This window comes from Amblyraja radiata, chromosome 31 (assembly GCF_010909765.2).
Source record: "Amblyraja radiata isolate CabotCenter1 chromosome 31, sAmbRad1.1.pri, whole genome shotgun sequence".
Lineage (NCBI taxonomy): Eukaryota > Metazoa > Chordata > Chondrichthyes > Rajiformes > Rajidae > Amblyraja > Amblyraja radiata.
In genome coordinates, this window is record NC_045986.1 from 22,391,734 (window position 1) to 22,405,783 (window position 14,050).

Sequence of the window (14,050 nt, forward strand, 5' to 3'; positions counted from 1 at the left end):
TTTACTTAATGAATATTAAATAATTGTTAAATTTATTTAATGAATCTAAAATAATTATTAATTATTCATTAAATATCAATTAATTCACTTTAATTCTCAATGCAAACTTACAATCATGTAAATACTTTATTATTTTTGAAAGGTTATTTATTTTTCTAAATTCATTTAAATCTAGTTCAGTTGTTTTCCAATCATTCTGAAAGGCTGGACGTGAAGACACACAAAAAGCTGGAGTAACTCAGCGGGTCAGGCAGCTTCACTGGAGGAAAGGAGTAGGTGATGTTTCAGGTCGAGACCCGTCTTTACAACTTTGTCCTTTGACAATATGAGCTGTCAAAAGGCCATCAGGTGAGTTGGGGGCACAAAACTAGCAATACCTCTTAAATAGACACAAAATACTGGAGTAACTTAGCAGGACAGGCAGCATCTCTGGAGAGAAGGAATGGGTGGCATTTCGGGTCGAAACCCTTCTTCAGACTGAGAGTCAGGGGAGAGGGTGTCTAGAGATATGAAAGGGTAAGGTGTGAAAACGACAGATCAAAGCAGATGCGGATAAGAAAATGTAGAATGATTCATTGTTGGCTGAGGGCAAGGTAACACCTAACTAGAGAATAGATTCCACCTAACTATCACCTCCAGCTACCTACTTTAAGATCCATCCATTAATAAACAGGGGAATGAAAGTGATTGAACTGACTCATTTTCAAAACCAGGGTATGAAGAATTGTATTTTTATTTGCTTTTAACTGATATGACTCTAACAAGCGGAGAAGACTGAGATGAATGTAGATTTAACATGTTACTGTATTTTTTCTCCCTATTACATAGAAACATAGAAAATAGGTGCAGGAGGAGGCCATTCGGCCCTTCGAGCCAGCACCGCCATTCATTGTGATCATGGTTGATCGTCCCCTATCAATAACCCATGTCTGCCTTCTCCCCATATCCCTTGACTCCACTAGCCCCTAGAGCTCTATCTAACTCTCTCTTAAATCCATCCAGTGACTTGGCATCCACTGCCATCTGTGGCAAGGAATTCCATAAATTCACAACTCTCTGGGTGAAAAAGTTTTTTCTCACCCAGAGATTCTTGAAGATTATGTTTCTTTGCCTTCATTGCTGGGGGCATTGAATATAAGAGTCAGGAAATCTTGATGCAGCTCTGTAGGACTTTGGTTAGGCCGCATTTGGAGTATTGCGTGCAGTTCTGGTCACCTCATTACAGGAAAGATGTGAATGTTTTGGAGAGGGTGCAGAGGAGGTTTACCGAATGTTGCCGGGATTAGAGGGTTTCAGCTACAGGGAGAGGTTGGAAAGACTTGGATTGTTTTCACTGGAATGTCGGAGCTTGAGTATTTCCAATTATGAGAGGTATAGATAGGGTAGACAGTCAGAACTTTTTTCCCCACGGTGGAAATGTCCAACACTAGAGGGCATAGCTATAAAGTGAGAGGGGGAAAGTCTAATGGAGATGTGCGGGGCAAGTTTTTTTACACAGAGGGAGTGGGGGCCTGGAGTGCATTGTCAGGAGTGGTGGTGGAGGCAGATACAATAGTGGCGTTTCAGAGGCTTTTAGAAAGGCACCTGGAAGTGCAGGGAATAGAGAGACATGGATCATGTCAAGCAGATGGGATCAGTGTAACATGTTCGGCACAACCATTGTGGGCTGAAGGGCCTGTTCCTGAGCTGCAATGATCTATGTTGTATATTTGCCAAACCAACAAAGTGGATCATGAAAATTCCGTATGATCTGGGGATGAAACTGGCATCAAAGGTGTCTTTTTTTTCTCCTTACTCTTTCTTGGAATGTAACATTTATAGTCTTTGAACCTAAAAACTGATAGGAAATCTGGAGTCACTCACGACCACAGTGTGTGAGTGGTAGATTTCTTTCCCTGAAGGACATTAATGATCCAGATAAATCTGTTAATTTCATGATTCCTACTTCTGATAATTTAAAAAAAAACTTTTGGATTTATTTAATAACTTGAATGTAACTTCTCCAGCTACCGTAGTGCGATTTGAACTATCTGGATTGACAATGTATTCATGTAGTGCAGTATCTTACTATGATCATAACCTCAAATATCAGTTTTATTTCCCTTTCCCCCTGTCCCCTTCCACCAATATCCCTCCATCTGGCTTCAGATATCACTTCTTTTCTCCCCTTATCTCACAGCCTATTGTCTCCTTTTCACCTCAAGCCTTTTCCCACCCATCTGCCAATGAACCCCCCCCACCATCTGTATCCACCCATCACATTCCAGATTTTGTTCTGCCCCCACCTCTTTTCCAACTTTCTCCCCCTTGTTACAATCAGTCTGAAGAAGGATCCTAATCTATCCACTTCCTCCTGTTGCCTGACCCCAGCACTGTGTGTTTTTTTTTTTGTAAACCAGCATCCGCCGATCCTTGTGTTATACAGTCATACAGTGGAAACAGGCCCTTCGATCCAACATGGCCATGCTAACCAAGATGCCCATCTTATTTGCCCACAACCTAAACGTTTCCAATCCATGTACCTGTCCAAGTGTCTGTGTGTTGTCATTGTACCTGCTTCAACTACCTCCTCTGGCAACTCATTCCATATACCCACCACTCTCTGTGTGAAAAAGTGGTCCCTCAGGTACTTTCCCCTTTCAACTTAAATCTATATCCACTGGTTTTTGATTCCCCTACTGTGGATAAAAGACTGTGCATTCACCATATTATTCTGCTCATGATTTTATACAACTCTCTAAGATTATTCCTTAACCTCCTGTATTCCAAGGAATGATGTCTGAGCTGCCCTAATCTCTCCCTATAGACTTTAATGTCAACTACAGACTTCTTAATCATGCATTTCCCACTCTCATCTAAGTTGTTGATATAGACCACAAACAGCAATGAGCCCAACACCAATCCTCGAGGCACACCTCTAGCCTCCTGTGTGAAAAATAACCTTCCACCACCACCCTCTGCTTCTTTCCCTGAAGCCAATGTTGTATCCAGGCAACTAGCTCTCCTGGATCTCAGCAATGTACCTTCCAGATCAACATACCATGCCGGACCTTATCAAAAGTCTTGCTGAAGCCCAAATAGTCAACGACTATGACCTTCCCCGCATCAATGTTTTTCAAAAAACTAAATCAGTTTTGGGAGATACAATCTTCCATGTACAAAACCGTATTGACCATTCTTAATTAGCCTTTGTCTATTCAAATGCATAGAAATCTTGTCCCTTGGAATACTCTCCAGTAACCTTCCTATCACAGATGTTAGGTTCACTGGTCTATAGATTCCAGAATTTTTCTTGCAGCCTTTCTAAATAAAGTCCCAACATTAGCCACTCTCCAGTCATCTGGCACCTCACCCATGTCTGACAATCATCCATTTATCTCTGTCAGGCTTCCTGCAATTTATTCTCTAACTTCCCACAGTGTCCTCAGATATAACTGATCAGACCTGGGAGATTTATTTCCCTTCATACGCCATAGGACATCCAGCATTTCCTCAACCATAATACGGACTGTGGTCAACACATTTCCATTAACTGTGCCAAGTTTTTAAGTCTTCATGTCTTGCTCCACAGTAAGAACAGAGATGTACTCATTGAAGACCTTGCTCATCTCCGACGGTTCCTCACATAGATGTTGGTTTCTGAAAAGCCCTATTTTCTCTCTAGTTACTCTCTTTCCCTAACCTACTTATAAAATATCTTTGGATTCTCCTTAATGTTGTCTACCAGGTCTACCTCTTGCCCTTTTTTTTGACCTCCTTGTGCCTTTCTTAAGTAAGCTTCTCAGTCCACTAAACTCCTCCAGGGATACACTTGATCCTTGATGCCTATACTTGGCCATGTCTCTTTCGTTTTCCTGACCAGAGCCTCAATTTCTCTCGTCATCCAGGCTTCCTTACTCCCACCTGCCTTGCCCTTCACTTTAACTGGAACATGCATGCTTTAAATTCTCACCATCACACTTCTGAAATTATCCCACTTGTCATTTTGTGTCATTTTGACCACAAACAACCAACTCCAATCAGCTTTTGTAACTTTTGCAGGTAGATTAATGCCTTGTAGTGCCTGATAGCCTAGTTTGATCCTGACCTCGGTTGCTGTCTGTATAAAGATTGCACATTCTACCTGTGACTGCGTGGTTTTTCTCCAGGTGCGCTGGTTTCCTCCCAAACATTCCAAATACGTGCAGGTTTGTAGGTTAATTGGCTTCTGTAAAACTGCCCTTCGTGTGCAGGGTAGAACAAGTGTACCGGTGATAGACACAAAAAGCTGGAGTAACTCAACGGGTCAGACAACATCTCCAGGGAAAAGGAATAGGTCACGCTTTGGGTCGAGACCCTTCCACAGAAAGGTTGGTATGGATTCGGTAGGTCAAAGGGCCTGTTTCCATGCTGGATCTCTAAACTAAACTAAACTAAACTAAACTAAATATTTCCAAGAAGTCCAGTCTACATCATGGGGGAAGTTACTGAAGTAGTGCCATTTATTAATCAATGTTTTAGGGAATCTTGGAGATTAGGCTCACTCATTATAGTATGTGTAGGAAGGAACTGCAGATGCTGGTTTAAACTGAAGATAGACACAAATAGCTGGAGTAACTCAGCAGGACAGGCAGCATCTCTGGAGAGAAGTATTGGGGGACGTTCCGGGTCAAGACCCTTCCTCAGACTCTAGTCTAAGTCTGAGGAAGGGTCTCGACTGGAAACGTCACCCATTCCTTCTCTCCAGTGATGCTGCCTGTCCCGCTGAGTTACTCCAGCGATTTGTGTCCATCTTCGGTGCGCTCATTATTCAGGAACTTTGGGGAAATGGAAGAGTGGATGGAGTTCCAAATAGGAAGGATAAAATTAAACTGCCTTTGAGTTTCCATGCAAATGTCACAAATCTGCCACGAGTCGTCACAGAAATGGAATTTCCAAGGTGAAATAAGAGCAGGCGGAACGAAAATAACTGGCACAGATCTGCGGATTCCAAAGTCAAAAGAGTGAACCGTACACGAGATTTTCTTCAAAGTGGCTGCTCAAGAGTAGGATCAAAAATGGAAGACCATAGGAGGCCTGCGCTGCAACGGGTAATGAGGTTGCAGCTGTGGCAGATCTCTCTGCAAATGGCAATCAGCAAAATATATAAATCATTACACTTGCCAGCAGCATCAATCATCAGTGATGAAAAGATTGGTGGTTCGCATCATAAAGCCTTGTTCTCTGTATGACCTACTTCTTCAAGAGAAGTAACCCTCATCACTTCTCATTGTAGATTCTAGGTTTTTTTCCACAAACTAGATTCAACGTTTCTCCTCTCAATTAGTGTCCATAATGACCCAATTCCATTTCTGCCTTTTGGTAATAGTGAACTAGTGAACTAAAGTTCTTACTGACCTGAACCTACTGATGGAGGTTAGCCTTTCCTATCCGACGGTGTGTTTTATGCATCTCTAAACAAGGCTTCCTTTCTGCTATCGTATGAATATCATCCCACAAAACAGTATGGGTCAGTTTCATTGCCCCCTCTTGCTGTATCATTGTTGGCTGTTATGCCAGGAAAACAGGTCGCAGAACACTTCACGGTCAAAGAGTTTCTCCGCACTGCTTCAGTCCTAACGGCGTGGGATGGTGAAGAGTTTCAGAGGTCTGGAGAGTCTAAATTTAACCTTCACCCTTTCGCCATTGCTCATCCATCTAAACTCTCTGCCTGAACCTACTTAGAGTCGTAGGGAGATACAGCGTGGAAACAGGCCATTCGGTCCACTGAGTCTGCACTGATCATTAAGAACAATTCTACATTAATTCTCACCACCTTCCAATTAATTCCCTCCAGATTCTACCACTGAGGGCAATTTACTCGGTCAATTCACTTGCCAACCTGCAATAGAGTCGATGTGGAAAATATGTTTCCATTGGTGGGAGAGTCTAGGACCAGAGGTCATAGATACAGAATTAAAGGGTGCTATTTTAGAAAGGTGAGTTCCTTCTTACAGATTTCTAATTCGGTGGACACCCAAATAGATCCAGAAAGATAAAGAAACAAAAGAAAGTACCTTAGATTATCCCCGAGGGTCTCGACCCGAAATGTCACCTATTCCTTTGCTCCATAGATGCTGCCTCACCCGCTGAGTTTCTCCAGCATTTTTGTCTACCTTAGATTATCCCCGGATCTTTCATGTCACTTTGTGGTTTGGAATTAAATTCTAAACTAGAACAATAAAAACTAAGATTGCTGATGGCAGTAATACTATAAGATAATGAAGGTTGTAAACACATGGGAGTCCCTTTCAATGAATGTGGCATATACTGTAGCACAGGATGCCCACTAAATGGCAATCTCTCTTAGAGAAACTGGAATGGATGGTGAAAAAATATGTTGTTGTACTAGTCACGGAGAAAACAGGCACTTTGGCCCAACTTGCCCATGTCGATCAACATGCCCCATCTACACTAGTTCCACCTGCCTTGTATCCCTCTAAACCTGTCCTACCCATGTACCTATCCAAATATGTTTTAAATGTTGTGTTAGTACCTTCCTCAACTTCCTCCTCTGGCAGCTCATCCCATATACCCATCCCCTTTGTGCAAAAACGTTGCTGCTCTGGTTCCTATTAAGTCTTTCCCCCTTCCCCTTAAACTGATGTCCTCTGGTTCTCGATTCCCCTACTCTGGGTAAAAGACTTTGCATTTACCCAATTGATTCCATAGCAAGAAATTAGTTCTGTGGTTTAAACTGAAGCACATGGTCTGGAACAGTTTGTGTTGTATAGCAAGGGTTCCCAACCTGGGGTCAATTTATCCCCAGGGGGGTAAATTTCACCTACCCAGGGGGTAAATTTGTTGATTCTGGATCTGTACATATTTTTTCTCATTGATTGACAGTCAGTCAATGAGAGAAAAAATGGTATACCCGTTCTGGTATCTGTTCATCATTAGTTGTTCATAAATAAGTCAAATAACATTGTTATGTGCTATTAAAGTTGCCAGGGGTAAACGGGACGAAAAAGGTTGGGAACCCCTGTTGTCTAACAATGCCATGATAAATCTGACTGGAAATGTGCTTCAAAACTTCAGCCAAAACCACTAACACTCTTAATCCAGGATGAGAACCAAAATAATCAAAAAAAGATAGTGGAAAAAACAAAAAAATTATAGAAATCCCAGTCATTCAATGTCTGAAATAAATTAATATATAATAATAACAATAATAAATTTTATTTATGGGCGCCTTTCACGAGTCTCAAGGACACCTTACAAAAATTTAGCAGGTAGAGGAAAAACATGTAAGGGGAATGAAATAAATAGTAGAGACATGACTAGTACACAAAGTAAAGACAGAATTCAATACAAAACACAATATGAGGCAATTAATGCACAGATGAAAAGGGAGGGGGACGTGGGGCTAAGGATAGGCAGAGGTGAAGAGATGGGTCTTGAGGCGGGACTGGAAGATGGTGAGGGACACAGAATTGCGGATCAGTTGGGGGAGGGAGTTCCAGAGCCTGGGAGCTGCCCTGGAGAAGGCTCTGTCCCCAAAACTGCGGAGGTTGGACTTGTGGATGGAGAGGAGACCGGCTGATGTGGATCTGAGGGACCGTGAGGGTTGGTAGGGGGAGAGGAGGTCAGTGAGATATGGGGGGGGCCAGATGGTGGAGGGCTTTGTAGGTGAGGATCAAGATTTTGTAGTTGATCCGGTGGGAGATGGGAAGCCAGTGAAGTTGTTTGAGGACTGGAGTGATGTGATGCCAGGATTTGGTGTGGGTAATGAGTCGGGCGGCTGCGTTCTGGACCAGTTGGAATCGGTTGATGTAGGTGGAGCTGATGCCAAGGAGAAGTGAGTTGCAGTAGTCCAGTCGGGAGGAGATGAAGGCATGGATGAGTCTTTCAGCAGCGGGAGGTGTGAGAAAGGGTCTGAGTTTGGCGATGTTGCAGAGATGAAAGAAGGAGGTTTTAATGACATGGCGGATGTGAGGCTCAAGGAAGAGGGTGGAATCAAAGATCACGCCAAGGTTGCGGGCCTGGGGAGATGGGGAGACAGTGGTGCCATCGATGGTGAGAGTGGGGTTATTGATTTTGCTGAGTGTGGCTTTGGAGCCTATGAGGAGGAATTCTGTCTTATCGACATATATGGACCGTCATCTTTCATTGACAACCAATAACTTTGAATAAGGATTCACCAAGATGTCAACCCATCAGTGTCACTTTGAGATAACTGACTAATGGAGTTGTATGTCTAGCATTATTCTTTTCGATCACAGATAACCGGTATTTATAGCTTTATCTTAGCTTGCAAAGAATTTACTTACCAGTTTTTTAAAACCAACGTTGTTATCAAAGCAGCAACAATCATGATGAGAGAGACTGTGATAGTAATGATCTGATGTACAGCCAAACCTAGAGATTAAAAGAAAAGAAAAATACAGCGTTTAATGTCTGTACTGTATGTCACCTCATATCATCACTGCATTTTCTCCAAGGTCTTGAACATTTTACAACTCAAGCCAAATACATACTGACATCAATTATGAAAAGCATTGTAATAGTGATTTCACTGGCGAGGGAATTTCCAAAGATCCAGGTAAGAAAGTGAGGAATTGGGTCAGAAAATGTCATTTTACACATGGGCTCATTTGAGCATAGTAGACTTTATCATCAATGCATACTGAGGATGAAACTGTACCTACATTTGAAATTGAAAGGTAAATTTGTATATGGGAATAATGTGTGAGCATTTGTCAATTATTGTGTTTCAAAAATTGGAGAAGATCCTCTGCTAGCCCCATCCTTCTGAATGTAAACACGGTGGCGTAGCGGTAGAACTACTGCTTTACAGCGCCAGAGACCCGAGTTCTATCCTGACTACAGGTGCTTGTCTGGTTGGAATTTGTACTTTCTCCCCGTGACCTGAGTGGGGTTTTTTTCGAGATCTTCAGTTTCCTCCCACACTCCAAAGACGTACAGGTTTACAGGTTCATTGGCTTGGTTTAAATGTAAAATTGTCCCGGGTGTGTGTTGGGTAATGTCAATGTGCGGGGATCACTGGTCGGTGCGGACTCGATGGGCCGAAGGGCATGTTACCGCACTGTATCTCTAAACTAAAACAAACTAAACTAAAATGTTAGAAGAAAGAATAAAATAGCTCCCTCTGTCAAAATGGCATTGGAAAATGTGGTAAATTACTCCAGAGATATCGTGGAGTATTAGGGTTACCATAGATCATCTAATTGTAAGACTGGGTTTGAGGTGGGCAGCTGGAGAGATGGAATGTGAAGAGGTCATACTGGCACAATGGTTGCCACTGGTGCAACAATCATCTTGGACAGGTACACAAAATTGCTGGGGGAACTCAGCGGGTGCAGCAGCATCTATGGAGCGAAGGAAATAGGCGACGTTTCGGGCCGAAACCCTTCCTCAAACCAGTTCCCCAATCATCTTGGACACATTGATTTCCAAGATCCCACTGGAAGAAAGGTTTTGATTTGGAACAACTATTTCCACTATTGGAATTTATAATTAAGTCTCAGCGCATTAAAACACAAGACAAGTGCCAACCCCTCAGAGATTACAGGGTATATTACAAAGGTACAGGTTATGCCCAGAGAGGCAATAGACCTCATTGGAGCTATGGACACAGAAGGATAAAATGGAGATTTAAAAAAAATTAATCATAGACAAAACCTGTGGGTTTCGATGGTCAGGTTGTTTTGTTAATAAGTACAGAAAAAGGTACTGAAGTGAATATATAAATGAACATACAGTGAATGGTCTTCGAGGAGATAATCCTGATCTTCCCACCAACCCCATTGCAGATACTGAACTTTTTTTCCGTAAGCGTAATGCTACAATTCTGTAAAACTATATTCTGCACTCTGTTATTTTTCTCTTAGCACTAACTCTTGTACATGTGTCTGGCTTGATTGCACGTAAGTATAGTATGATTTGATTTGACTGGATAGTACGCAAACAGAAGCTTTTCCACCGTATCATATGTGTCAATAGTAAGCCAGTACCAATACCAAATCAATATTTAGCTAAAGGGTTTAAAAAAAACCTACGCATGGATAAGTAGCCATATCTAGTTATTTGCATATGCAAAGAGAGACATTGTTATGCAAAGCCAGGAATTAAAAGGGTGTCAAAAAAAATTGACTTAATAAGTGGCAGAGAATTCATTCATTATTTAAAGAAGTAGATAAGTTCACATACACATGAACAGATCTCTTATGACATTGCTCATAATGATTCTGTGTCTAGAATATTATTGTAATGCAGAGCTGCTAATTTGCCATGACCCTTTAAGACTGCTTCATGTGGTCCCTGTGGTGAAGTATTCTAATTAGGAAAACATAGATAATTATAGCTGCTCACAAATGCATCGTCATAAATTGACGCTTCAAGGTCTAACAATTGAACTTCACGTGGAATGTAAGATTTTTAAATATATTAAAAAAATGAAAATATGAGCTGCGGGGAGAGTGATCAGACTGGTGAAGCCGTGCTTGAAGTTGTTTACAGGTTCCTGGCGAAGATTTCACAGTTCAGATGGCGGCTGGCAGTTACTTGAGTTTATTAAGAGTTTAAAATTTGCGAATCAACCACGATAACAAACTGAAGACTGACAGTCCATCAATTTCCCCGAACACTGAAAATGGAGTTTGTTTTCGGCTTGGCAGCAATGTTTTCCTCCTGCATTTTACCCTGACTGCCCTCGGGAGGTGTCAGATACATTTCTCAGGAACATTTTATGTAAGTTTTATTGAACTTTTGAAAGTCATCTCCTCTCTTCCGTTCATTCAGAAGCCCTTCTGAAAGTAACAGAAATCCTCTGGGTTTAAGGATGTGCCAGTAAAAATCACTCTGAAGAAGGGAGGGTCTCGGCCTGAAACGTCACTCATTCCTTCTCTCCAGAGATGCTGCCTGTCCCGCTGAGTTCCTCCAGCATTTTATGTCTATCTTCGATTTAAACCGGCATCTGCAGTTCTTTCCTACACAAGATATCAAGCTGATATGTTGACTTTGTTTCTCTCTGCAGATGCTACCTGACCCGCTGAATATTTCTGGCATTTAATATCAGATTTCTAGCAAAAGCATTATTTCACTGCAGGGCTGTTTGCCTTTCAAGGTTACTGACTGCAAATGTCTGCTCCACACTGTGAAAGGAAGCCAGTGGCAGCAGACTTACTTATACAGCAGAGTTGTTTCATCTGAAAGCAAACTCATTGCCAGTGAATCTGCAGAACTGAACCTGCTTATGAAATAGCAAGATTGACTGTATTTTCAAAACTCGTCCTCCCATTCCCAACAGGACAGCATGTTTATTTGATCAAGAACAATGCAAATGTAAAGGAGGTATATGTAGAGAAAAGAGATGTTGGGGCGTACACACACAAATCCTCAGAGGAGTCTGAACAAGCTGACAAGACAAGCGAAAAGCACAAAGAATCCTAATGAATAGTACCGAGATTGTCATACTAAGATTCTATAAAATATTGCTTTAGGCCCAAATTAAATATTATGTTTAACTCCGGGCACCACATTTCAGAAAAGGTACCAGCACACTAGGGAGGAGATTAGTATTACAGCAGGAATGGAGGACTCAGAATTTGTTGAAACATTAGGCGGCACAATGGTGTAGCGGTGGAGTTGCTGCCGTACTGCAAAGTCCCATGTTCGATCCTGACTACAGGTGTTTGTCTGTGCGGAGTTTGTCCATTCCCCCTTGCGTGGGTTTAATCCAGGAACTCGGGTTTCCTCCCACACTCCAAAGACGTACATGTTTGTAGGTTAATTGGCTCGGTATAATTGTAAATTGTCCCCAATTTGTGTAGGATAATGTTAATGTATGGGGATCGCTGGTCTGCGTGGACTTGGTGGGCCAAAGGGCCTGTTTTCGTAATATATCTCTGAACTAAACTAAATTTGTTCTCCTTTGGTGAGTTTGAAGATAGATTTGATCAGGGTGCTTAAGATTATTAACAGCATCTCTAAAGTAAATAAGAAATAAAAATGGGAATGATTTGTAAAGATGTGGATGATGAGATATGTGCAGGATGTTAGGATTGTGCATGATGAAGTAAATGCACTGGACGACAGGGTGAGTGATTGTCTGATAATAACTCAGAAAGATTCAGTGTTATATATACATCATCCCACCAAGAAAAAATAACTGAAGGTCACATCAACACGAAGAGAGCTGGAGGTTCCTCTTATTATTTTTCTAAAGGTTCAATTTTTGAGGTACAGACATCAATAACAAAGTCAGAAGGTGGACACAAAAATCTAGAGTTTCTCAGTGGGACAGGGAGCATCTCTGGAGTGAAGGAATGGGTGATGTTTCGGGTCGAGATCCTTCTTCAGACTGGTTAGGGATAAGGGAAACGATAGACATAGACGTGATGTGGAGAGATAAAAAACAATGAATGAAAGATATGCAAACAAGTAATGATGATAAAGGAAACAGGCCATTGTCAGCTGTTTGCTGGGTGAAAATGAGAAACTAGTGTGACTTGGGTGGGGGAGGTTTAGAGAGAGAGAGAGAGAGAGGGAATGCCAGGGCTTCCTGAAGTGAGAAAAATCAATATTCATGCCACTGGGCTGTAAGCTGCCCAAGCAAAATATGAGATGCTGTTCCTCCAATGTGCGTTTAGCCTCACTCTGACAATGGATGAGACCAAGGACAGAAAGGTCTGCGTGGGAATGGGAAGGAGAATTAAAATGTCCAGCAACCGGGAGATCAGGCGGGCTGAGCGAAGGTGTTCCGTGAAACGATTGCCCAGTCTGCGTTTGGTCTCGCCGATGTATAACAACAAAGTCAGGATTTATTGACCATAGCAGAGATGCCGCAAAGTAACAGTTAGGGTGACTGGTTCATTCAAGTGCGAATCATGACTGTCTAGCCCTGGTAGATAAACACAAAGACAGGCAGCATCTCTGGTGACATTTCAGGCCGGGTAGAGTCTAGTCCTTGTGTCAGTCTAGGATCAGGCCGCTCCGGGAACACCATGAACAGGAATGCTTTCATCATGCAAAGGATCACATGGAAGTACTTTGGAGGATGTAGTTGACAACTATAGAATTAATTCACACGTATAAAACACCACAAAGAGCTTGGGGACACAAAGAACAAAGAATCTTGACCAAAATACAAAGTGCTGGAGTAACTCAGCAGCTCAGGCAACATCTGTGGAGAGAATGGAGAGGCAATGTTTTTAGCCAGGTGTAACTCAATTTGAGGGCCAGAACCACGAAATAAAGTGAAGCCTCTGTCCCACTTTCTCGAGTTACCCACAAATTCTCCCGAGTTTTCCCCTTGATTCAAACTTAAAGAATGTCTGTAGCGAGTCCATAGGAGGCCGTAGGAGTCCATAGATATTTCGTAGTGGCTCGTAATGCCAGCCATAGGTACTCGGGGCAACAGGTAAGTCGGGACGTTTTTTCAGCATGTTGAAAAATGTCCACGAGTAAGAAAAATAGCCCCGAGTACCTACGGCTGGCTATTACCGTAAAGCCCCTGTCCCACTTCACCGAGTCACCACGAATGCTCCCGAGTTTTCCCCTTGATTCAAACTCGAAGAATTACGGTAATAGCCAGCCGTAGGTACTCAGGGCTATGTTTTTCACTCGTGGACATTTTTCAACATGCTGAAAAAAACGTCCCAACTTACCTGATGCCCCGAGTACCTACGGCTGCCATTATGAGCCGCTACGAAATATCTACGGACTCGCTATGGACTCGCTATGGACTCGCTACGGACTCGCTACGAACTCGCTATGGACATTCTCCGAGTTTGAATCAAGGGGAAAACTCGGGAGAATTTGTGGTGACTCAGGAAAGTGGGACAGGGGCTTAAAGGTTAGATGTGCAGAGATTAGTGCATTTCACAGGGAATAACGGGCCTTTGTGTCTGTCCCAAAATGTCACCTCTCCATTCCCTCCACTGATGCTGCCTGACCCATTGAGTTACTCTTTGATCACAAAGAGCTGGGTCTGTAAGTGAAATGATACATTTAGGACTGACAAGATTGACTGGGCTAGATTGTGCTTCTGATGAAAATCACTTCAGTTAAA

At 42.4% G+C, this 14,050-nt stretch overlaps 1 protein-coding gene across 3 annotated transcripts in view; it reads right to left on the reverse strand.

Annotated features, from left to right (window-relative positions):
* Positions 1 to 14,050, reverse strand: part of ajap1 (adherens junctions associated protein 1) — a 203,707-nt gene that overhangs the window by 81,015 nt on the left and 108,642 nt on the right. For all 3 annotated transcript variants that reach the window (XM_033048087.1, XM_033048088.1, XM_033048086.1), the window contains exon 3: positions 8,289 to 8,376. In XM_033048087.1, the coding sequence (XP_032903978.1) occupies positions 8,289 to 8,376 (88 nt within the window). The remainder of the gene's footprint in view (positions 1 to 8,288; positions 8,377 to 14,050) is intronic.